The sequence below is a fragment of the Bombina bombina genome, chromosome 9 (genome assembly GCF_027579735.1).
Source record: "Bombina bombina isolate aBomBom1 chromosome 9, aBomBom1.pri, whole genome shotgun sequence".
NCBI classification, from domain to species: domain Eukaryota; kingdom Metazoa; phylum Chordata; class Amphibia; order Anura; family Bombinatoridae; genus Bombina; species Bombina bombina.
Genome location: NC_069507.1, coordinates 205589630 through 205609696, shown reverse-complemented (window position 1 = coordinate 205609696; position 20067 = coordinate 205589630). Strand labels below are relative to the sequence as shown.

Below are 20067 nucleotides of genomic sequence, written 5' to 3'. Positions count from 1 at the left end.
GTGCTGTCAAAGCATCTATCAGAACCGCTCCCGGATCCCTGGATCTGGATCCGTAGCGAGGAAGTTTGGCGTTCTGGCGAGACGCCATGAGATCTATATCTGGTTTGCCCCAACGTCGAAGTATTTGGGCAAAGACCTCCGGATGAAGTTCCCACTCCCCCGGATGAAAAGTCTGGCGACTCAAGAAATCCGCCTCCCAGTTCTCCACTCCCGGGATGTGGATTGCTGACAGGTGGCAAGAGTGAGACTCTGCCCAGCGAAATATCTTTGATACTTCCATCATTGCTAGGGAGCTTCTTGTCCCTCCCTGATGGTTGATGTAAGCTACAGTCGTGATGTTGTCCGACTGAAACCTGATGAACCCCCGAGTTTTTAACTGGGGCCAAGCTAGAAGGGCATTGAGAACTGCTCTCAATTCCAGAATGTTTATTGGCAGGAGACTTTCCTCCTGACTCCATTGTCCCTGAGCCTTCAGAGAATTCCAGACAGCGCCCCAACCTAGTAGGCTGGCGTCTGTTGTTACAATTGTCCAGTCCGGCCTGCTGAATGGCATCCCCCTGGACAGATGTGGCCGAGAAAGCCACCATAGAAGAGAGTTTCTGGTCTCTTGATCCAGATTCAGAGTGGGGGACAAATCTGAGTAATCCCCATTCCACTGACTCAGCATGCACAATTGCAGCGGTCTGAGATGAAATCTAAGATTGGCCTGAAAGTTCCCTCTTTTTTGGGAACCACAAACAGGTTTGAGTAAAACCCTTGTCCTTGTTCCGACCGCGGAACCGGATGGATCACTCCCATTAATAATAGATCTTGTACACAGCGTAGAAACGCGTCTTTCTTTATTTGGTTTGTTGACAACCTTGACAGATGAAATCTCCCTCTTGGGGGAGAGAATTTGAAGTCTAGAAGGTATCCCTGAGATATGATCTCTAGCGCCCAGGGATCCTGGACATCTCTTGCCCAAGCCTGGGCGAAGAGAGAGAGTCTGCCCCCCACTAGATCCGGTCCCGGATCGGGGGCCCTCGGTTCATGCTGTCTTAGGGGCAGCAGCAGGTTTCCTGGCCTGCTTGCCCTTATTCCAGGACTGGTTAGGTTTCCAGCCTTGTCTGTAACGAGCAACAGCTCCTTCCTGTTTTGGTGCAGTGGAAGTTGATGCTGTTCCTGTTTTGAAATTCCGAAAGGGACGAAAATTAGACTGTCTAGCCTTAGCTTTGGCTTTGTCTTGAGGTAGAGCGTGGCCCTTACCTCCTGTAATGTCAGCAATAATTTCTTTCAAACCGGGCCCAAATAAAGTTTGCCCCTTGAAAGGTATATTAAGTAATTTGGACTTAGAAGTTACATCAGCCGACCAGGATTTTAGCCACAGCGCCCTACGTGCCTGAATGGCGAATCCTGAATTCTTAGCCGTAAGTTTGGTTAAATGTACTACGGCCTCCGAAATGAATGAATTAGCTAGTTTAAGGACTCTAAGCCTGTCCGTAATGTCGTCCAGCGTAGCTGAACTAAGGTTCTCTTCCAGAGACTCAATCCAAAATGCTGCCGCAGCCGTAATCGGCGCGATGCATGCAAGGGGTTGCAATATAAAACCTTGTTGAACAAACATTTTCTTAAGGTAACCCTCTAATTTTTTATCCATAGGATCTGAAAAAGCACAGCTATCCTCCACCGGGATAGTGGTGCGCTTAGCTAAAGTAGAAACTGCTCCCTCCACCTTAGGGACCGTTTGCCATAAGTCCCGTGTGGTGGCGTCTATTGGAAACATCTTTCTAAATATTGGAGGGGGTGAGAACGGCACACCGGGTCTATCCCACTCCTTAGTAACAATTTCAGTTAATCTCTTAGGTATAGGAAAAACGTCAGTACTCGCCGGTACCGCAAAGTATTTATCCAACCTACACATTTTCTCTGGTATTGCAACAGTGTTACAATCGTTAAGAGCCGCTAAGACCTCCCCTAGTAATACACGGAGGTTTTCCAATTTAAATTTAATATTTGAAATATCTGAATCCAATCTGCTTGGATCAGAACCGTCACCTACAGAATGAAGCTCTCCGTCCTCATGCTCTGCAAGCTGTGACGCAGTATCAGACATGGCCCTAGAATTATCAGCGCACTCTGTTCTCACCCCAGAGTGATCACGCTTGCCTCTTAGTTCTGGTAATTTAGCCAAAACTTCAGTCATAACAGTAGCCATATCTTGTAATGTTATCTGTAATGGCTGCCCAGATGTACTAGGCGCCATAATATCACGCACCTCCCGGGCGGGAGATGCAGGTACTGACACGTGAGGCGAGTTAGTCGGCATAACTCTCCCCTCGCTGTTTGGTGAAATTTGTTCAATTTGTACAGATTGGCTTTTATTTAAAGTAGCATCAATACAGTTAGTACATAAATTTCTATTGGGCTCCACCTTGGCATTGGAACAAATGACACAGGTATCTTCCTCTGAATCAGACATGTTTAACACACTAGCAATAAACATGCAACTCGGTTACAATCTTATTTAACAAAAACGTACTGTGCCTCAAGAAGCACTAAACGATTAAATGACAGTTGAAATAATGAACTGAAAAACAGTTATAGCATCACTCTTTAAAAACAACACAACTTTTTAGCAAAGGTTTGTTCCCATTAGTAAAATAACACTAATTAAATTTTAAACATAAAAATTACAGAGCAACGTTTTAAATCACAGTCACTATATAAGTCTCACAGCTCTGCTGAGAGAATCTACCTCCCTTCAAAGAAGTTTGAAGACCCCTGAGTTCTGTTAGAGATGAACCGGATCATGCAGAAAATACAAGAGTAACTGACTGGAAATTTTTGATGCGTAGCAAAGAGCGCCAAAAACGGCCCCTCCCTCTCACACACAGCAGTGAGAGAGAAACGAAACTGTCATAATTAAAACAAGCAAACTGCCAAGTGGAAAAATAATGCCCAAATATTTATTCACCCAGTACCTCATTAATGCAAACGATTCTACATTCCAGCAAAAACGTTTAACATGAAAAATACCTATTAAAAGGTTTAATGTACTTTTACAGAGTAATTCCGGTGAAATACCATCCCCAGAATACTAAAGTGTAGAGTATACATACATGTTCATTATAACGGTATGGCAGGATTTTTTCATCAATTCCATTCAGAAAATAAAAACTGCTACATACCTCAATGCAGATTCAACTGCCCGCTGTCCCCTGATCTGAAGTTTTTACCTCCCTCAGATGGCCGAGAAACAGCAATATGATCTTAACTACTCCGGTTAAAATCATAAGAAAAACTCTGGTAGATTCTTCTTCAAACTCTGCCAGAGAGGTAATAACACGCTCCGGTGCTATTGTAAAATAACAAACTTTTGATTGAAGTTCTAAAAACTAAGTATAATCACCATAGTCCTCTCACACCTCCTATCTAGTCTTTGGGTGCAAGAGAATGACTGGAGGTGACGTAGAGGGGAGGAGCTATATAGCAACTCTGCTGGGTGAATCCTCTTGCACTTCCTGTAGGGGAGCAGATAATATCCCAGAAGTAATGATGACCCGTGGACTGATCACACATAACAGAAGAAATAAGACTTACTTACCCCAGGACACTCATCTACATATAGTAGATAGCCAAACCAGTACTGAAACGAGAATCAGCAGAGGTAATGGTATATATAAGAGTATATCGTCGATCTGAAAAGGGAGGTAAGAGATGAATCTCTACGACCGATAACAGAGAACCTATGAAATAGACCCCTTAGAAGGAGATCACTGCATTCAAATAGGCAATACTCCTCACATCCCTCTGACATTCACTGCACGCTGAGAGGAAAACCGGGCTCCAACTTGCTGCGGAGCGCATATCAACGTAGAATCTAGCACAAACTTACTTCACCACCTCCATCGGAGGCAAAGTTTGTAAAACTGAATTGTGGGTGTGGTGAGGGGTGTATTTATAGGCATTTTGAGGTTTGGGAAACTTTGCCCCTCCTGGTAGGAATGTATATCCCATACGTCACTAGCTCATGGACTCTTGCTAATTACATGAAAGAAAAACTAGCAACTTGGAAATACTTTTCAAGTAATTTATTATAATATGAAAACGTACTGTGCCTATAAGAAGCACAGAAAAAGTTATGACAGTTGAAAATTAATAAACTGAAAAGTTATAGCATCAAATCTTTGTAAAAAACACAATTTTAGCAAAGGATTGCTCCCATTAGCAAAGGATAACTAACCCTGATAGCAGAAAAAAAATACAGAAATAAACGTTTTTTTTTTTTAATCACAGTCAACTACAATCTCACAGCTCTGCTGTGAGTGATTACCTCCCTCAAAACAAGTTTTGAAGACCCCTGAGTTCTGTAGAGATGAACCGGATCATGCAGGGAAGACAATAAACTTCTGACTGAATTTTTTGATGCGTAGCAAAAGCGCCAAAAAAGGCCCCTCCCCCTCACACATAACAGTGAGAGAGATCAGTAAACTGTCATAAATTAAATAAAACGACTGCCAAGTGGAAAAAAAAAAAAAAAAGTGCCCAAAACATTTTTTCACCCAGTACCTCAGAAAATTAAACGATTTTACATGCCAGCAAAAAACGTTTAACATTAATAAATTGAGTGTTATTAAAAAGCCTGTTGCTAGTCCCTGCAAATTAGGCTAAAGTTTTATGCATACAGTATTATCCCAGTGAAGTGCCATTCCCCAGAATACTGAAGTGTAAAATATACATACATGACAGCCTGATACCAGTTGCTGCTACTGCATTTAAGGCTGAGTTTACATTATATCGGTATGGCAGAATTTTCTCATCAATTCCATTGTCAGAAAATAATAAGCTGCTACATACCTCTTTGCAGATTAATCTTCCCGCTGTCCCCTGATCTGAAGTTTACCTCTCCTCAGATGGCCGAGAAACAGCAATATGATCTTAACTACTCCGGCTAAAATCATAGAAAAACTCAGGTAGATTCTTCTTCAAATTCTACCAGAGAAGGAATAACACACTCCGGTGCTATTATAAAATAACAAACTTTTGATTGAAGGTATGAAACTAAGTATAATCACCACAGTCCTCTCACACATCCTATCTATTCGTTGGGTGCAAGAGAATGACTGGTAATGGCAGTTAGGGGAGGAGCTATATAGCAGCTCTGCTGGGTGAATCCTCTTGCACTTCCTGTTGGGGAGGAGTTAATATCCCATAAGTAATGGATGATCCGTGGACTGGATACACTTAACAAGAGAAAGTATTGTACCCCTTATAATAAACAGAACAGTGATTAGACTTTTCCTGGCTGCATGTCTGATTTCTGTTCCCGAGATATCTCATCAGGCAACCCATTCAGATCCAGGAAAAGGTGTAGAATACTGCTATATGCTGACAGCCCCCACCTTTTAAAGGTAAGTGCTAACAGGTAGCATGATGAGAGCCGATTTCATTTCTGATGGAGTCAATTTTGTTATTGAAGAACTGTAGCTGACTAAATCTTGGGCTGAGAGAGAAGTTGTAGTAGGAGGTGGGGGTGGGAGGAGAAGAGTATTGAAAGTGGAGAACAGACATTTTGGGTTTGAAGAAAGAGTAGAGATAAGAGTGGAGAAGTAATGTTGCTTATATAGATTAAGGGTAGAATAGTAAGAGTTCAAGATAAACTTGTAGTGAAGACAGTCAGATGAACTCACATATTTTCTCCAGTGTCACTCAGCAGTACAGGAACATCTGCGTAGGTACAGTGTCAGCGGAGTTTGCCAGTGCTAAGGATGAGTGTATAATTTCCAAGCTATGGTAGGTGGGGCTAGATTTTCAAGGACTGATGTTAGGGTGAAGTTGTAGTGGCAGATAGATTCATCAGAACAGGAAAAGGAGGGGATGGAAAAGAGGAGAGGTTAGAGAGTGCTATCGAGCTGTTGCTGATCTATTGACTTGATGCTTCTGTGAAGTTTGGTGTGAGGGGTAGAAGGAGTGAGAGTTGTAGGGAGGGATGCAATGTTACAATTGAGGAGATGGTCAAAAGACGACAAGGGGAGTTTGTGAAGTTTGAGAGCATTGATAGCTGAAAATCAGATCGAGGGAGTGACCATCTTTGTGAGTGGCAGAGTCAGTCCATTGAGACAGACCAAAAGAGGAAGGGAGTTGCAGAAGTTTTTTTGCAGAGGAGGCAGTGGGATTGTCAACAGGGAGGTTAAAATCGCCAAAAATGATGGCAGTGGTGTCTGAGGAAAGGAAATAAGGTAGCCAGGCATCAAAGTGATCTAGAAATAAAGTTGAGGAGCCAGGGGGGCGGTATATGAATGCAACGCATATAGAGAGGGGAGAGAATAAGCTAATCATGTGTCTTGCGAATTAAGAAAATGTGAGGGAAGAGAAGGGCTGTATTTGTTGAAAGGTGCAACGAGAGGAAAGTAAAATACCTACACTACCTCCTTGTCTATTACCAGACCTAGGAGTTTGGCTGAAGTGGAGACCCCCATGTGACAGTGCAGCAGCAGAAGCGGTGTCTGAAGGAGAGAGCCAGAAGATTGAGAGAGTGGGAGACAAAGAGGTCATGGATAGAAGTTAGCTTGTTGCAAACAGAGCGAGAGTTCCAGAGTGCACAAGTGAAGGGGGTGGTGGCTTTAGATGCAAGAGGAATGAGATTAAGGTTACCAGAGTTTTGTTTTTGAAGTCTATTGAAAGGCACGCGTGGATGTGCAAGGCTAGGAAGTTGTGGGGGACCAGGATTAGGGGAGATGTCACCAGCATCTAGTATGAGCAAGAGGGAGAGTGACATGAGATGCAGATTTGCAGTAATTAGGCTGTTTTTGAGTTAGTTCCTAGTAGTCCATTGCTGCTCTTCAGCAACATAGGCATGCTTTTCAACAAACAAGAGAACAAAGAAATTCAGATAAAAGAAAATTGCTACTTAGATTTAGCTTTCAACAAAGAACACCAAGAGAGCAAAACAAATTTGATGATAAAAGTAAATTGGAAAGTTGTTTAAAACTCTATTCTCTATCTGAATCATAAAGTTTAATTTTCGCTAGACTGTCCGGCCCTGCTTTTCAAAAAAAATATACCAAGAAAACAAAGAAAAAATGATAATAGAAGTAAAATAGGAAGTTGTTTAAAATTGCGTGCTCTGTCCGAATTATGAAAGAAAAAATGTGGGTCTCATGCTCCTTTACTTTTGACATTACTGTTCCTTGAAAATTGTGCAGATTAAAAATGTACTCCAGAGCAAGCTCCATATGAGAGTAATTTTATTAGCCAGAATAGGCTGTGTTCAGCTAGCTCCCAGTTGTGTGTTGCTGCTAATTTAACAAAGGAAACCAAGAGAATGAAGCACATTTTTTGATAATAGAAGTAAATTGTTAAGTTGTTTAAAATAGTATCTTCTCTCTGAATCATGAAAGAAAAATGTAGGGTTCACCATTCCTTTAACGCACTGGTTTGTAAACCTTTCCCTCCCTAACAGGCCAGATTTTCAGGATTACAATAGATAAGAGCAGGTAAAATAACCATGTTTATTAACCAGCTGATTATTTCACCTGTGCCCTAGTTCCGATATTATTTTACTTTAAGAAGCACCAACATATTCCGCAGCGCTGTCCACGGGTACAGTTAATTTAAATAAAACAATGATATAAGACTTCTAAGAGACAGGACAAAAATTACAAACACATAGAGGAGGAAAAAAGGACCATATTCCCATGGGAACTTACAATCTAAAAGGGTAGGAAGTTGAGAAACAAGACGTCAGGACTCCAAGATTGAGAAAGATGTTAATGCAGAGTTAGATGAGGGAAATTTTAGGCAAGTGAAATTTATTATTGAGTGGGGTTGTAGGCTTCTCTGATCAAAAAAGTCTTTAGGGAACATTTAAAGGAAGACAGATTAGGGCAAAGCCTGACAGCATGAGGGAGAGTGTTCCAGAGGGTAGGTGCTGCACAAGTCCTGCAGTCTATCATGAGAAGAGGTGATAGTTGTGGATGCAAGGAGCAGGTCATTGTTGGATCTTAGTGGGCGAGCTGGAGTATACTTGATTATTAGAGAGGATAGGTAGTGGGGAGCAGCGTTGGTGAGAGCTTTGTATGTAAGGGTGAGGATTTTTAATTTAATTCTGCTGTGAATGGGGAGCCAATGAAGATACTCGCAGAGAGGTGGAGCAGATACAGAGCAACGGGGAAAGGTGTATTAACCTGGCAGAGGCATTAAGGATGGATTGAAGGGGGAGGTTGGAAAGAGGAAGGCCAGTAAGTAGGTTATTGCAGCAGTCAAGTCGGGAAATAACAAGGGAGTGGATTTGCTTTGTGGTGTTAGTGCTCATATTCTGGCCTGTTAGGGAGGCCTGAGGACAGGTGCTTTAAAGGAATAGTAAATTGAAAATTAAACTTCCATGATTCAAACAGAGCATGCCATTTTAAACAACATTCCAATTTAATTCAATTATCAAATTTGCTTCATTCAGCTAGTATCTTTCATAATTCTAGGTAGTTTCATAGGAGTAATAGGAGCATGTGCCTTTAGCAATCTACAACAGCAGTATTTGCAACAATGTACAACATTGCTGTCATACAGTGCTAAATACATACGTAAGCTCATGATAATAAATCTGATAATAGAACTTTGAAAGTTGTTTAAAATTGCATGCTCTCTCTGAACTGTGGAAGTTTAAATCTTGGCTTTACTGCCCCTTTAAGATCTATGCACACTTCTTAACCTCAGTCTGTTTTTCTTGGATAGAATATTGTTCAATCATAGGATACCAAATGAAATAGCTCAGGTTGACAACAGAAGAAAACTAAAAAGCCTTTTTTATTATACTGTATATTTAATCTAAACCATGAACGTTTAATATTGACTGCCATGTTTATTTAACAACCAAAACGTAAGACACCCATAAATAGTCCATATCCAATAATATAATAATGAATTGTATAGTTTGCTTTGGGGCTGCAATCTGGGGTGTGTCACTCATACAACAGTTTGTGATGCATAAAATCCAGTAAACTGATTTCATCTATTGGAGGAAATTGTTGAAGAAACACAGCACTAAGTGATGGCTTTAAATTTCGGCAAATTGTGACAAAAATGATGATGTAGATTGCTCTCATTTCTCTGGGGTATCACTTCTAAATGCTCAAAAAGGACATGAATTTACAAACAAGCAATGAGACATCTTAGCTCTGCTGTTCCCATAAGTGGAATGTTCCTTAACATGAGTTCACAAAGTGAAATTATTTTATCAAACTCCTAAAAAGGTTCCCTGCACAGCTAATTGGGTTTAAGATACAAACTGCATAATGGCAGAATTTATACTTCTGAGCATGTAATTCAAAATGACATTTAGCATTTTAACTTACTATGTAAAAGTGAAGATTATATAAATGCTTTTAAAAGAAATATACAAGCAATAGTTATCCAACTTGCACATAACTACCCTCCCTCAACATAACTCCTAAAGGATAAAAAGCTCTTTCTTAAAGTCAAACTAACTTTTTATACATGTTGTGTATGACATCTGTCTTAGCAATACACTTGCTTGTTAAAGGGACATTTCATACAGTGACCAATAAAGAATGGTCACTAAAATTATGTAATTCACACAGTGGTTTCATTGTAGTGTACAACCATTGTACCGTAGCATGAGTAAGGGTTCCCCTATAGACAAACTGTGCATGCGCCATTGTTTGGTGTCTTTCTGTTGTGTTTCAGGGGTATGCTACTATATACTGCACATAGCATTTGAACGTGCAGCATAGCTCAGAATAGGCTGTAACGTCTGCTAAGGCTTCAACATTAATAAAAAAAAAAAAAAATGGTTTAGACATGGAACATCCAGCTGCTTAAATTCATTTATTTTTTGCATTAATTTTTTTAGGTTAGTTTTTATGGTACAGTTTACATTTTCATCTAAAATATCAAGTACTGTATTATATTTGCCTAACATCTTGATCTTGTTGCATTTCTGGCTAGCACCCACTACAGGTCTTGTAGTTTAAAAGGGACATTGTACACTAGATTTTTCTTTGCATAAATGTTTTGTAGATGACCCATTTATATAGCCCAAATGATGTGTTTTTGTAAGAATGCACAGTTTTGCTTATTTATTATTATTTTTTTTTATTTTTTTTAACAACAATGTGCTGATTTTCAGACCCCTAACCAAGCCCAAAATTATCAGATGTAGACCAAGGTCTACAGATTCCTGCTTGCTTCTGTTTGTGTAATGTTTTTTTATATGCAGGGAAGGGGGGCCCGGGAGGTGTATTTTTCTGCTTAACAAGGTCATTTCACTGGGTGCCCCAGCCTAACCTCAACAACAATGCTACTGGGAACTTCTAAGTAAGTTTTTTATAAATGATCATGGATTTTTAGATCAGTATCTGTGCATATTCTTCTTTATAGTAGTGTCTATTACATGCGGCTATATGACAATTGGTGTAGTCCTTTTAACACTTTTTTCTACATTACATTACCAATTTTACACACCTGACACTGAAAAATTCTTCATTGTATATGTAATTAACCCCTAGTGATGTATGCTCCTAAGCCTATTCCTGGGGAACATTCTGTGGATGCTGCCCATGTTATGGGAATTGTGCCCTGTCATGTGTTGAATCCTGTCCATTTGTTTATGGAATGGGCTGCACATCTGTTCACATTATCAAATATGATTTTTAAAAGTCTATTAAATATCATGTTAACCACAATACTGCAGTATGCAACCATACCTTTTTTATTGGACTATTTTGACACAGTCTCTACTAGACTAATACGGCTAAACCAATCTACAATACCAAATCTGCACTCAGCCTGAACTGTAAATGCCGCTCATTTTGTGAAATGGGCACCCAGATAAAGCCATAGGTTTAGGAGATCTATTCTGCTAATATATTACATCTTTGATAAAGATCATATTTTGCTACACGTGGCTCTAGCATAAGCACAATAACTAAAGTTGCAAAATATACATTTTATAGACCATACAAATTTATAACTGTCAAAACGTTAAAAATATGACAATACCTTAACAATGTCCAAACCCCCAATGAGCTCTCCCTTTACATAAAGCTGAGGATATGTCGGCCAGTTAGAGTAGCTTTTTAATCCCTGCCGCACCTGTTTAAATTATTTAAATAAAAAAATAAAAAGGTGTTTAGGTCAACAGTTTCCAAAGAAACTCATTTATTAAAATGAAAGTGAAGTATCCTTACTTCTTCGTCCTCCAGTATGTCAAATGTTTCATATTCAACACTGAAAGAAAAATATATATTTTTACAGTTGTCTCAAATGCATTTTTTGTATGGACATATAGGAGCTGTTTACAATTTTGCCTGAAGTACATTCTTTTATAAATACATTATTGCTATTGATACACAAAGAAAGAAAATACTTGAAGACCTGGATTGAAGTGTTTTTTTTTTTGTTTGCAAAAAACATCTAAATTATACACATCATGCACTAGGTTGGCAAAGTAATCCATTTCGGTCACTGAAACTACAAATAACTAGCGTATGAACACTAAATATACAATGAACATGTAAATTATTGATTTTAAGCAGAATATTAAATAACTAAAATTTATCAAATTGTGAAACTAGCTCATGAGAGGATGTGATTAAATCCTGTTAATGAGGATAATTTATCAAAAGGATTTTAAAATGTTGCATTGCTTAACCAAGGCACAAATTTCAATGAATTTAACAAAGAACCCACTGTTTTTATCTACCCATAAACTAAATGGATATTTTTTTGAAACAACTACACCAAGCTTTACAAGTACTTATATAAATTACAGGGACATTCAAATACAAAGAAATGTGTGGTTTACTTTGCTTGAATTTTCTACTTTTCCTATGTGCTTAACCCCAGAAAAGCTATTGAATGCATAGGTAAAGTTTTGCTGAAGAACTGGAAGCCTTGAAGTTCCTAAGTAACAGGCAGGGTTGTACAGCTTCTGCTACTGACTGTCCTGCTCAGGAGTTGCAAGACTTGTGGTTCCTGACCAGGATTTTAACTCCTATAAAGGTTTTACACAAATAGCTAAACACACAAGTTTGAGTCAGTAGTGTAAATGTTATATGCTTTTAAATTAGAATACTCCTTTAATATTTACACATCATTCTTAAGGCATATGGAAATGACAACGTTTAATGGCATTGCTTGATGCCCAATATTAAAGTGTTTATTTTTTGTTAGCATATCTTTAATCTGATGTATATTATATAGATATATGTGTGAAAAATGTTCCACATATACTTTAGATACTAATGATTTAGTTTAAACTTGTATTCTATGGGGCTGGGTAGAGCGGTATTGCTGTAAACCATTAGGATGTTTCTCTCCTAGTCTCTCATATTGATAAGTGATCTTGGGTTTATCTCTCACCCTTATGTGCGTTTAGTATCGCTGATTGCAGGGTATATTTTACCGGATGTACAATATACATTGGTGTTACTTTGTATATGATTTTTAACCATTTCCGTTTGATTTTGTCTTGATTTTGGGGTTATACCTCATATTTTAATTAAGACATTAAAAGTACATTTTTAATTTATTAATTCTCATCATTTTTTGTGTCGTGGCTACATTTTTAATATATCCATGGTAAGCGAGTGCTCCTTATCGTGTATCTTTTCTATAAAATACATTATTATATCTTTAATATAAGGTTAAATTACCATACAGGCAGCTTTTTTTTGTTCTTCTGGAGCATAGGTGATACAGTGAATCGGAGACTATCTTAAAGGGACATGGTGATTAGTAACCTGCTACTGTAGTTGTAGTTGAATGTCCCTTTAATGAACAGAAACATATAGGAGAGCATTTGTTACCAATGGGGAGCAAAAGAAACACTAAATTGCACATGCACAGTGCTTTATGTGCAGTGAGTTGATCTCCCTGAGAGCAGCACTTTAAGTATATTCTCAAAAGCTTTAATAGTGAAGATAGACGATACAGCCTTATTAACCGTCACTACAAGAACAAAAAGAAAAAAAAGTTACGTTTTGGAGGCGAAGACTAGAAAGAGAGCTTTTTCTGTAATTAATCTTATAGGAAACGTATGCACATCTGTTATACACAGGACATCTCTTTATGAACGTATGCAATAGAGTCGCATACTGCTCTAGACACGGTTTGTTTTCTCCAAACAATAACTCTCACTCCTTAATACTTAAAACTCTAAAGGTGCTGTGCAAAGCAGAGAACCGTAGCGCCAATCCCAAGGACTTGAAGGCAACACTGAGATTATAGTGAATAAAAGATACACTCTACTAGTCACCGGGTGCTCAGAACAAATGTTACTGGTGTATTGGAAAAAGGTGTGGCCATTCTATTATTGAAGTAATTAAGTGACAGAGCCCCTTTAATAATATATGTAGATTTTGTATTATGTTTAAGTTTTACAGTTACATTCACGGGAAATGTAAAAATATGACTTATTATTATTATTATCATTATCGGTTATTTGTAGAGCGCCAACAAATTCTGCAGCACTAACTTAATGTAATTCACAGAACTAAATAGGAACCTGTAAATGATGTTAATGTTCTAATATATCAAGGGGAGACTTATTATTATGTAACTAATGTACTTACTTTGTGTTATTCATCATTTCTAGGATCTGTCTGCTAAATCCACACTTGGCCATCTATTCAAAGAGAACAAGAAAACATTAGCTTACAACTTTCACAATGAGCCTTAAAGGGACATTAAACCAATAGTATATATTCACAATTAGGCACTGTTTTTTTAAAAGAAATGTTTTAAAGGAACGGTATACTGCAGAATCTTTTATTGTTTAAAAAGATAGATAACCGCTTTATTACCCATTCCCCAGTTAATCGAGCACTACATACGACGTGCGTAAACAGGTATACATTATTCTAACAACATTTAAAACTAAAAACGTTTTTTTTTTTAGTTTCTTGGTCCTTTTAAAACCCGATGGATATTAGACAAGCAAAAGTATAGCAAGAATCATTACTCATTTGACAAAACAAATACAGTTGAAATATTTTTCAGATATTTGTTTGTCCCATTAACAAATACAGCATTCCAGAATATATTAGTTTCTCTAACAAATAAACAAACAAGTACACAAATTTAAGATTTTTTGAATCGATTTGTTTAAATTTGCATGTCTAGTGCAGGGCTTGACAAATAAACACACATATATACCATATATATTATATATATGTATATATATGTATGTGTATACAATATATATATATATGTGTATACAATATATATATATATAGTACAGTACACACATACACACATATATATATATATATATATATATATATACACACACACACATACACACATATATATATATATATATATATATATATATATACACACACACACACATACATACACACACATAAATATAGAAGAAAGCGAGGAACTCCAAAACTCTTGCCAAAGTGGGTATGTATGTATATACATATACACACATATACATATTATATATATATATATATATATATATATATATATATATATATATATATATATATATATATATATATATATATATATATGAGCTAGCTGGTGAGTGCTGGGTGTTTCTATGTGTTGTATTACTTTTTATTTGTAATCTCCCTTGGTTCTTGCACCCATTCCGGACTGGGGTTAACTGCCTGTGGCTCTGGTGACATCACAGCTTTTTTGGAGTGCTATTTAGCACCCAGGGCTGGATGTTATCGAGTCACAGGATGTGTACCTGATCCGGTCTTGGAGTGCAGTTCCCTTCCATGTTTTGTATTTTCTATGGGTGATTACAGCCACCTGTGCACCCCTTCTTTGTTCTCAGTTTGTTTAGCTTTGTGAGCTCGCATGATGGTGTGCCTGTGTTAGGGACTCAGGCAAAGGAAAGGACCTTGACGTGGTGCCTGAGCTTTCCCATTTGGCCAGATGCGGTGACTAACCTTTCCAGTTGTGATTTTATCTTAGCTGTGAGCTAGCTGGTGAGTGCTGGGTGTTTCTATGTGTTGTATTACTTTTTATTTGTAATCTCCCTTGTTTCTTGCACCCATTCCGGACTGGGGTTAACTGCCTGTGGCTCTGGTGACATCACAGCTTTTTTGGAGTGCTATTTAGCACCCAGTTATATATATATATACACACACATACATAGGTAGCCCTCAGTTTACACCGGGGTTAGGTTCCAGAAGGAATGGTTGTAAATCGAAACCGTTGTAAGCTGAAACCCAGTTTATAATGTAAGTCAATGGGAACTGAGGGAGAGAGGTTCCAGGCCCCTCTCAAAATTGTCATAAGTAACACCTAATACATTATTTTTAAAGCTTTGAAATGAAGACTTTAAATGCTATAATCACACAACACAGAAAATATAATTAAACTAAGTTAAATGAACAAAAACATTTGCAAACAGCATTATAAACCTAATAAAATAATCACACAACACAGACTTCACGTGCATTTTTCTGCAAATAGTTATTTCTATGCATTCCAATCTGGACTGATTTATAGACAGGAAGATATAGTTCCTTTGAAATCTGCTCAATAGCTCAGGTCTGGTTAAACTGATTAATTTCAGCTTGCTTGGATTTGCTGCAACACAAGCGGACAGCTCCACCTACTGGCTATTTTAATAAATGCACTGCTTCTCAATAACAGTCACATGACTGGAAAAAAAGGTTGTTATTCTGAAACTGTGTAAATTGAACTGTTGTAAAACGAGGGCCACATATACATATACATATACATATATATATATATATATATATATATATATATATATATATATATATACATATATATACATATATATACATACATATACATATATATACATACATACACACACACATACATACACATATATATATATATATATATATATATATATATATATATATATATATATATATATATATATATACACACACACACACACACACACACACACATATAACAGTAAAATGTATTGCACTATGTGTATTGCACCTTGGATAAGTTAAATACTGTCTGAGGTATCTGTGGTGATACATAAAAGCGGAAGTCTCAATCTAGCACTTCATGAAGCCTATACTGCTGTCTCTGAAAGTATCCTAATAAACAGAACAAGCCTGGGAGTTGTGAATCTGCGCTGAAATAATAGCGCATGGATGTTGTATCTGTGAACTGATTTTAGGAATCGACTTTTGGAGCCTGAGGACAGCTTATAAAAGCGGTGCTTTATTTCCCAAGTGTTAAAAACATAATTTATGTAAGAACTTACCTGATAAATTCATTTCTTTCATATTAGCAAGAGTCCATGAGCTAGTGACGTATGGGATATACATTCCTACCAGGAGGGGCAAAGTTTCCCAAACCTTAAAATGCCTATAAATACACCCCTCACCACACCCACAATTCAGTTTAACGAATAGCCAAGAAGTGGGGTGATAAGAAAAAAGTGCGAAAGCATATAAAATAAGGAATTGGAATAATTGTGCTTTATACAAAAAAATCAAAACCACCACAAAAAAGGGCGGGCCTCATGGACTCTTGCTAATATGAAAGAAATGAATTTATCAGGTAAGTTCTTACATAAATTATGTTTTCTTTCATGTAATTAGCAAGAGTCCATGAGCTAGTGACGTATGGGATAATGATTACCCAAGATGTGGATCTTTCCACGCAAGAGTCACTAGAGAGGGAGGGATAAAATAAAGACAGCCAATTCCTGCTGAAAATAATCCACACCCAGAATAAAATTTTAATGAAAAAACATAAGCAGAAGATTCAAACTGAAACCACTGCCTGAAGTACGTTTCTACCAAAAACTGCTTCAGAAGAAGAAAACACATCAAAATGGTAGAATTTAGTAAAAGTATGCAAAGAGGACCAAGTTGCTGCTTTGCAAATCAACCGAAGCTTCATTCCTAAACGCCCAGGAAGTAGAAACTGACCTAGTAGAATGAGCTGTAATCCTTTGAGGCGGAGTGTTACCCGACTCAACATAGGCATGATGAAATAAAGATTTCAACCAAGATGCCAAAGAAATGGCAGAAGCTTTCTGGCCTTTTCTAGAACCGGAAAAGATGACAAATAGACTAGAAGTCTTTCGGAAAGACTTAGTAGCTTCAACATAATATTACAAAGCTCTAACAGCATCCAAAGAATGCAATGATTTCTCCTTAGAATTCATAGGATTAGGACATAATGAAGGAACCACAATTTCTCTACTAATGTTGTTAGAATTCACAACCTTAGGTAAAAAATTCAAAAGAAGTTCGCAGCACCGCCTTATCCTGATGCAAAATCAGAAAAGGAGACTCACAAAAAAAGAGTAGATAATTCAGAGACTCTTCTGGCAGAAGAGATGGCCAAAAGAAACAAAACTTTCCAAGAAAGTAATACAACGACCAAAGAATGCATGGGTTCAAAAGGAGGAGCTTGAAGAGCCCCCAGAACCAAATTCAAACTCCAAGGAGGAGAAATTGACTTAATGACAGGTTTTATACGAACCAAAGGTTGTACAAAACAATGAATATCAGGAAGATTAGCAATCCTTCTGTGAAAAAGAACAGAAAGAGCAGAGATTTGTCTTTCAAGGAACTTGCGGACAAACCTTTATCTAAACCATCCTGAAGAAACTGTAAAATTCTCGGTATTCAAAAAGAATGCCAAGAAAAAAGATGAGAAAGACACTAAGAAATATAAGTCTTCAAGACTCTATAATATATCTTTACGAGCCTGTCACATAGTATCAATCACAGAGTCCGAGAAACCTCTTTGACCAAAAATCAAGCGTTCAAACTCCATACCTTAAAATTAAGGTTTTGAGATCCTGATGGAAAAAAGAACCTTGAGACAGAAAGACTGGTCTTAACGGAAGAGTCCACAGCTGGCAAGAGGCCATCCGGACAAGATCCGCATACCAAAACCTGTGAGGCCATGCTGGAGCTACCAGCAGGACAAACGAGCGTTCCTTTAGAATATTGGAGAATACCCTTGGAAGAAGAACTAGAGGCGGAAAGATATAGGCAGGATGACACTTGTAAGGAAGAGATAATGCATCCACTGCCTCCGCCCGAGGATCCCGGGATCCGGACAGATACCAGGGAAGTTTCTTGTTTAGATGAGAAGCCATCAGATCTATTTCTGGGAGTTCCCACATTTGAACAATCTGAGGAAATACCTCTGGGTGAAGAGACCATTCGCCCAGGTGCAACGTTTGGCGACTGAGATAATCCGCTTTCCAATTGTCCATACCTGGGATATGAACCGCAGAGATTAGACAGGAGCTGGATTCCGCCCAAACCAAATTCGAGATACTTCTTTCATGTATGCCACAGTTGTGACATTGTCTATCTGAAAACAAATGAACAACTCTCTCTTCAGAAGAGGCCAAGACTGAAGACCTCTGAAAATTGCACGGAGTTCCAAAATATTGATCGGAAATCTCACCTCCTGAGATTCCCAAACCCCTTGTGCCGTCAGATACCCCCACACAGCTCCCCAACCTGTAAGACTTGCATCTGTTGAGATTATAGTCCAGGTCGGAAGAACAAAGAAGCCCCCTGAACTAAACGATGGTGATCTGTCCACCATGTCAGAGAGTGTCGTATAATCGGTTTAAAGATATTAATTGAGAGATCTTTGAGTAATCCCTGCACCATTGGTTCAGCATACAGAGCTGAAGAGGTCGCATGTGAAAACGAGCAAAGGAGATCGCATCTGATGCGGCAGTCCTAAGACCTAAAATTTCCATGCATACGGCTACCAAAGGGAATGATTGTGACTGAAGGTTTTGACAAGCTGATATCAATGTTAAACTTCTCTTGTCTGACAAGGACAGAGTCATAGACACTGAATCTATCTAGAAACCTAAAAAGGTTACCCTTGTCTGAGGAATCAATGAACTGATTGGTAAATTGATCCTCCAACCATGAACTTGAAGAAACAACACAAGTCGATTCGTATGAGATTCTTCGAAAATGAGAAGACTGAGCAAGTACCAAGATATCTTCCAAATAAGGAAATACCAAAACCCTGTTCTCTGATTACAGAAAGAAGGGCACCGAGAACCTTTGAAAAAAATTCTTGGAACTGAGGCTAGGCCAAACGGTAGAGCCACAAAACTGGTAATGCTTGTCTAAAAAGAGAATCTCAGACACTAAAAGTGATCTGGATGAATCGGAATATGCAGATACACATCCTGTAAATCTATTGTAGACATATAATGCCCTTGCTAAACAAAAGGCAGGATAGTCCTACAGTAACCATCTTGAATGTTGGTATCCTTACATAACGATTCAATATTGATAGATCCGGAACTGGTCTGAAGGAATTGACCTTCTTTGGTACAATGAAGAGATAAAATAAAACCCCAGCCCCTGTTCCAGAACTGGAACTGGCATAATTACTCCAGCCAACTCTAGATCTGAAACACATTTCAGAAATGCTGAGCCTTTGCTGTGTTAACTGGGACACGGGAAAGAAAAAAATCTCTTAGCAGGAGGCCTTAACTTGAAGCCAATTCTGTACCTTTCTGAAACAATGTTCTGAAACCAGAGATTGAGAACGGAATTGATCCAAATTTCTTTGAAGAAAACGTAATCTGCCCCATACCAGCTGAGCTGGAATAAGGGCCGCACCTTCATGGGTACTTAGGAGCTGGCTATAGGTTTCTATAAGGCTTGGATATATTCCAAACTGGAAATAGTTTCCAAACTGATACCGCTCCTGAGGATGAAGGATCAGGCTTTTGTTCCTTGTTGTGAGGAAAGGAACGAAAATGATTATTAGACCTAAATTTATTACCCTGGAAAGAAAGGGAAAGCAAAGTTGACTTAGAAGACATATCAGCATTCCAAGTTTAATCCATAAAGCTTTTCTAGCTAAAATAGCTAGAGACATATACCTGACATCAACTCTAATGATATCAAAAGATGGTATCACCAATAAAATTATTAGCATGTTGTAGAATAATAATAATGCTATAAAATTATGATCTGTTACTTGTTGCGCTAAAGCTTCTAACCAAAAACTTGAAGCTGCAGCAACATCCGCTAAAAATATAGCAGGTCTAATAAGATTACCTGAACATAAGTAAGCTTTTCTTAGAAAGGATACAAT

General features: G+C 38.1%; 1 protein-coding gene across 1 annotated transcript in view; it reads right to left on the bottom strand.

The window, feature by feature from the left end:
- The window catches only part of GLRX3 (glutaredoxin 3), a 174085-nt gene that overhangs the window by 19245 nt on the left and 134773 nt on the right, over positions 1 to 20067 (bottom strand). Inside the window, exons 8-10 of the mRNA XM_053692587.1 lie at positions 13569 to 13621; positions 11184 to 11223; positions 10996 to 11088 (exon numbers count right to left, since the gene is read on the bottom strand). Of these exons, the coding sequence (XP_053548562.1) occupies positions 10996 to 11088; positions 11184 to 11223; positions 13569 to 13621 (186 nt within the window). The remainder of the gene's footprint in view (positions 1 to 10995; positions 11089 to 11183; positions 11224 to 13568; positions 13622 to 20067) is intronic.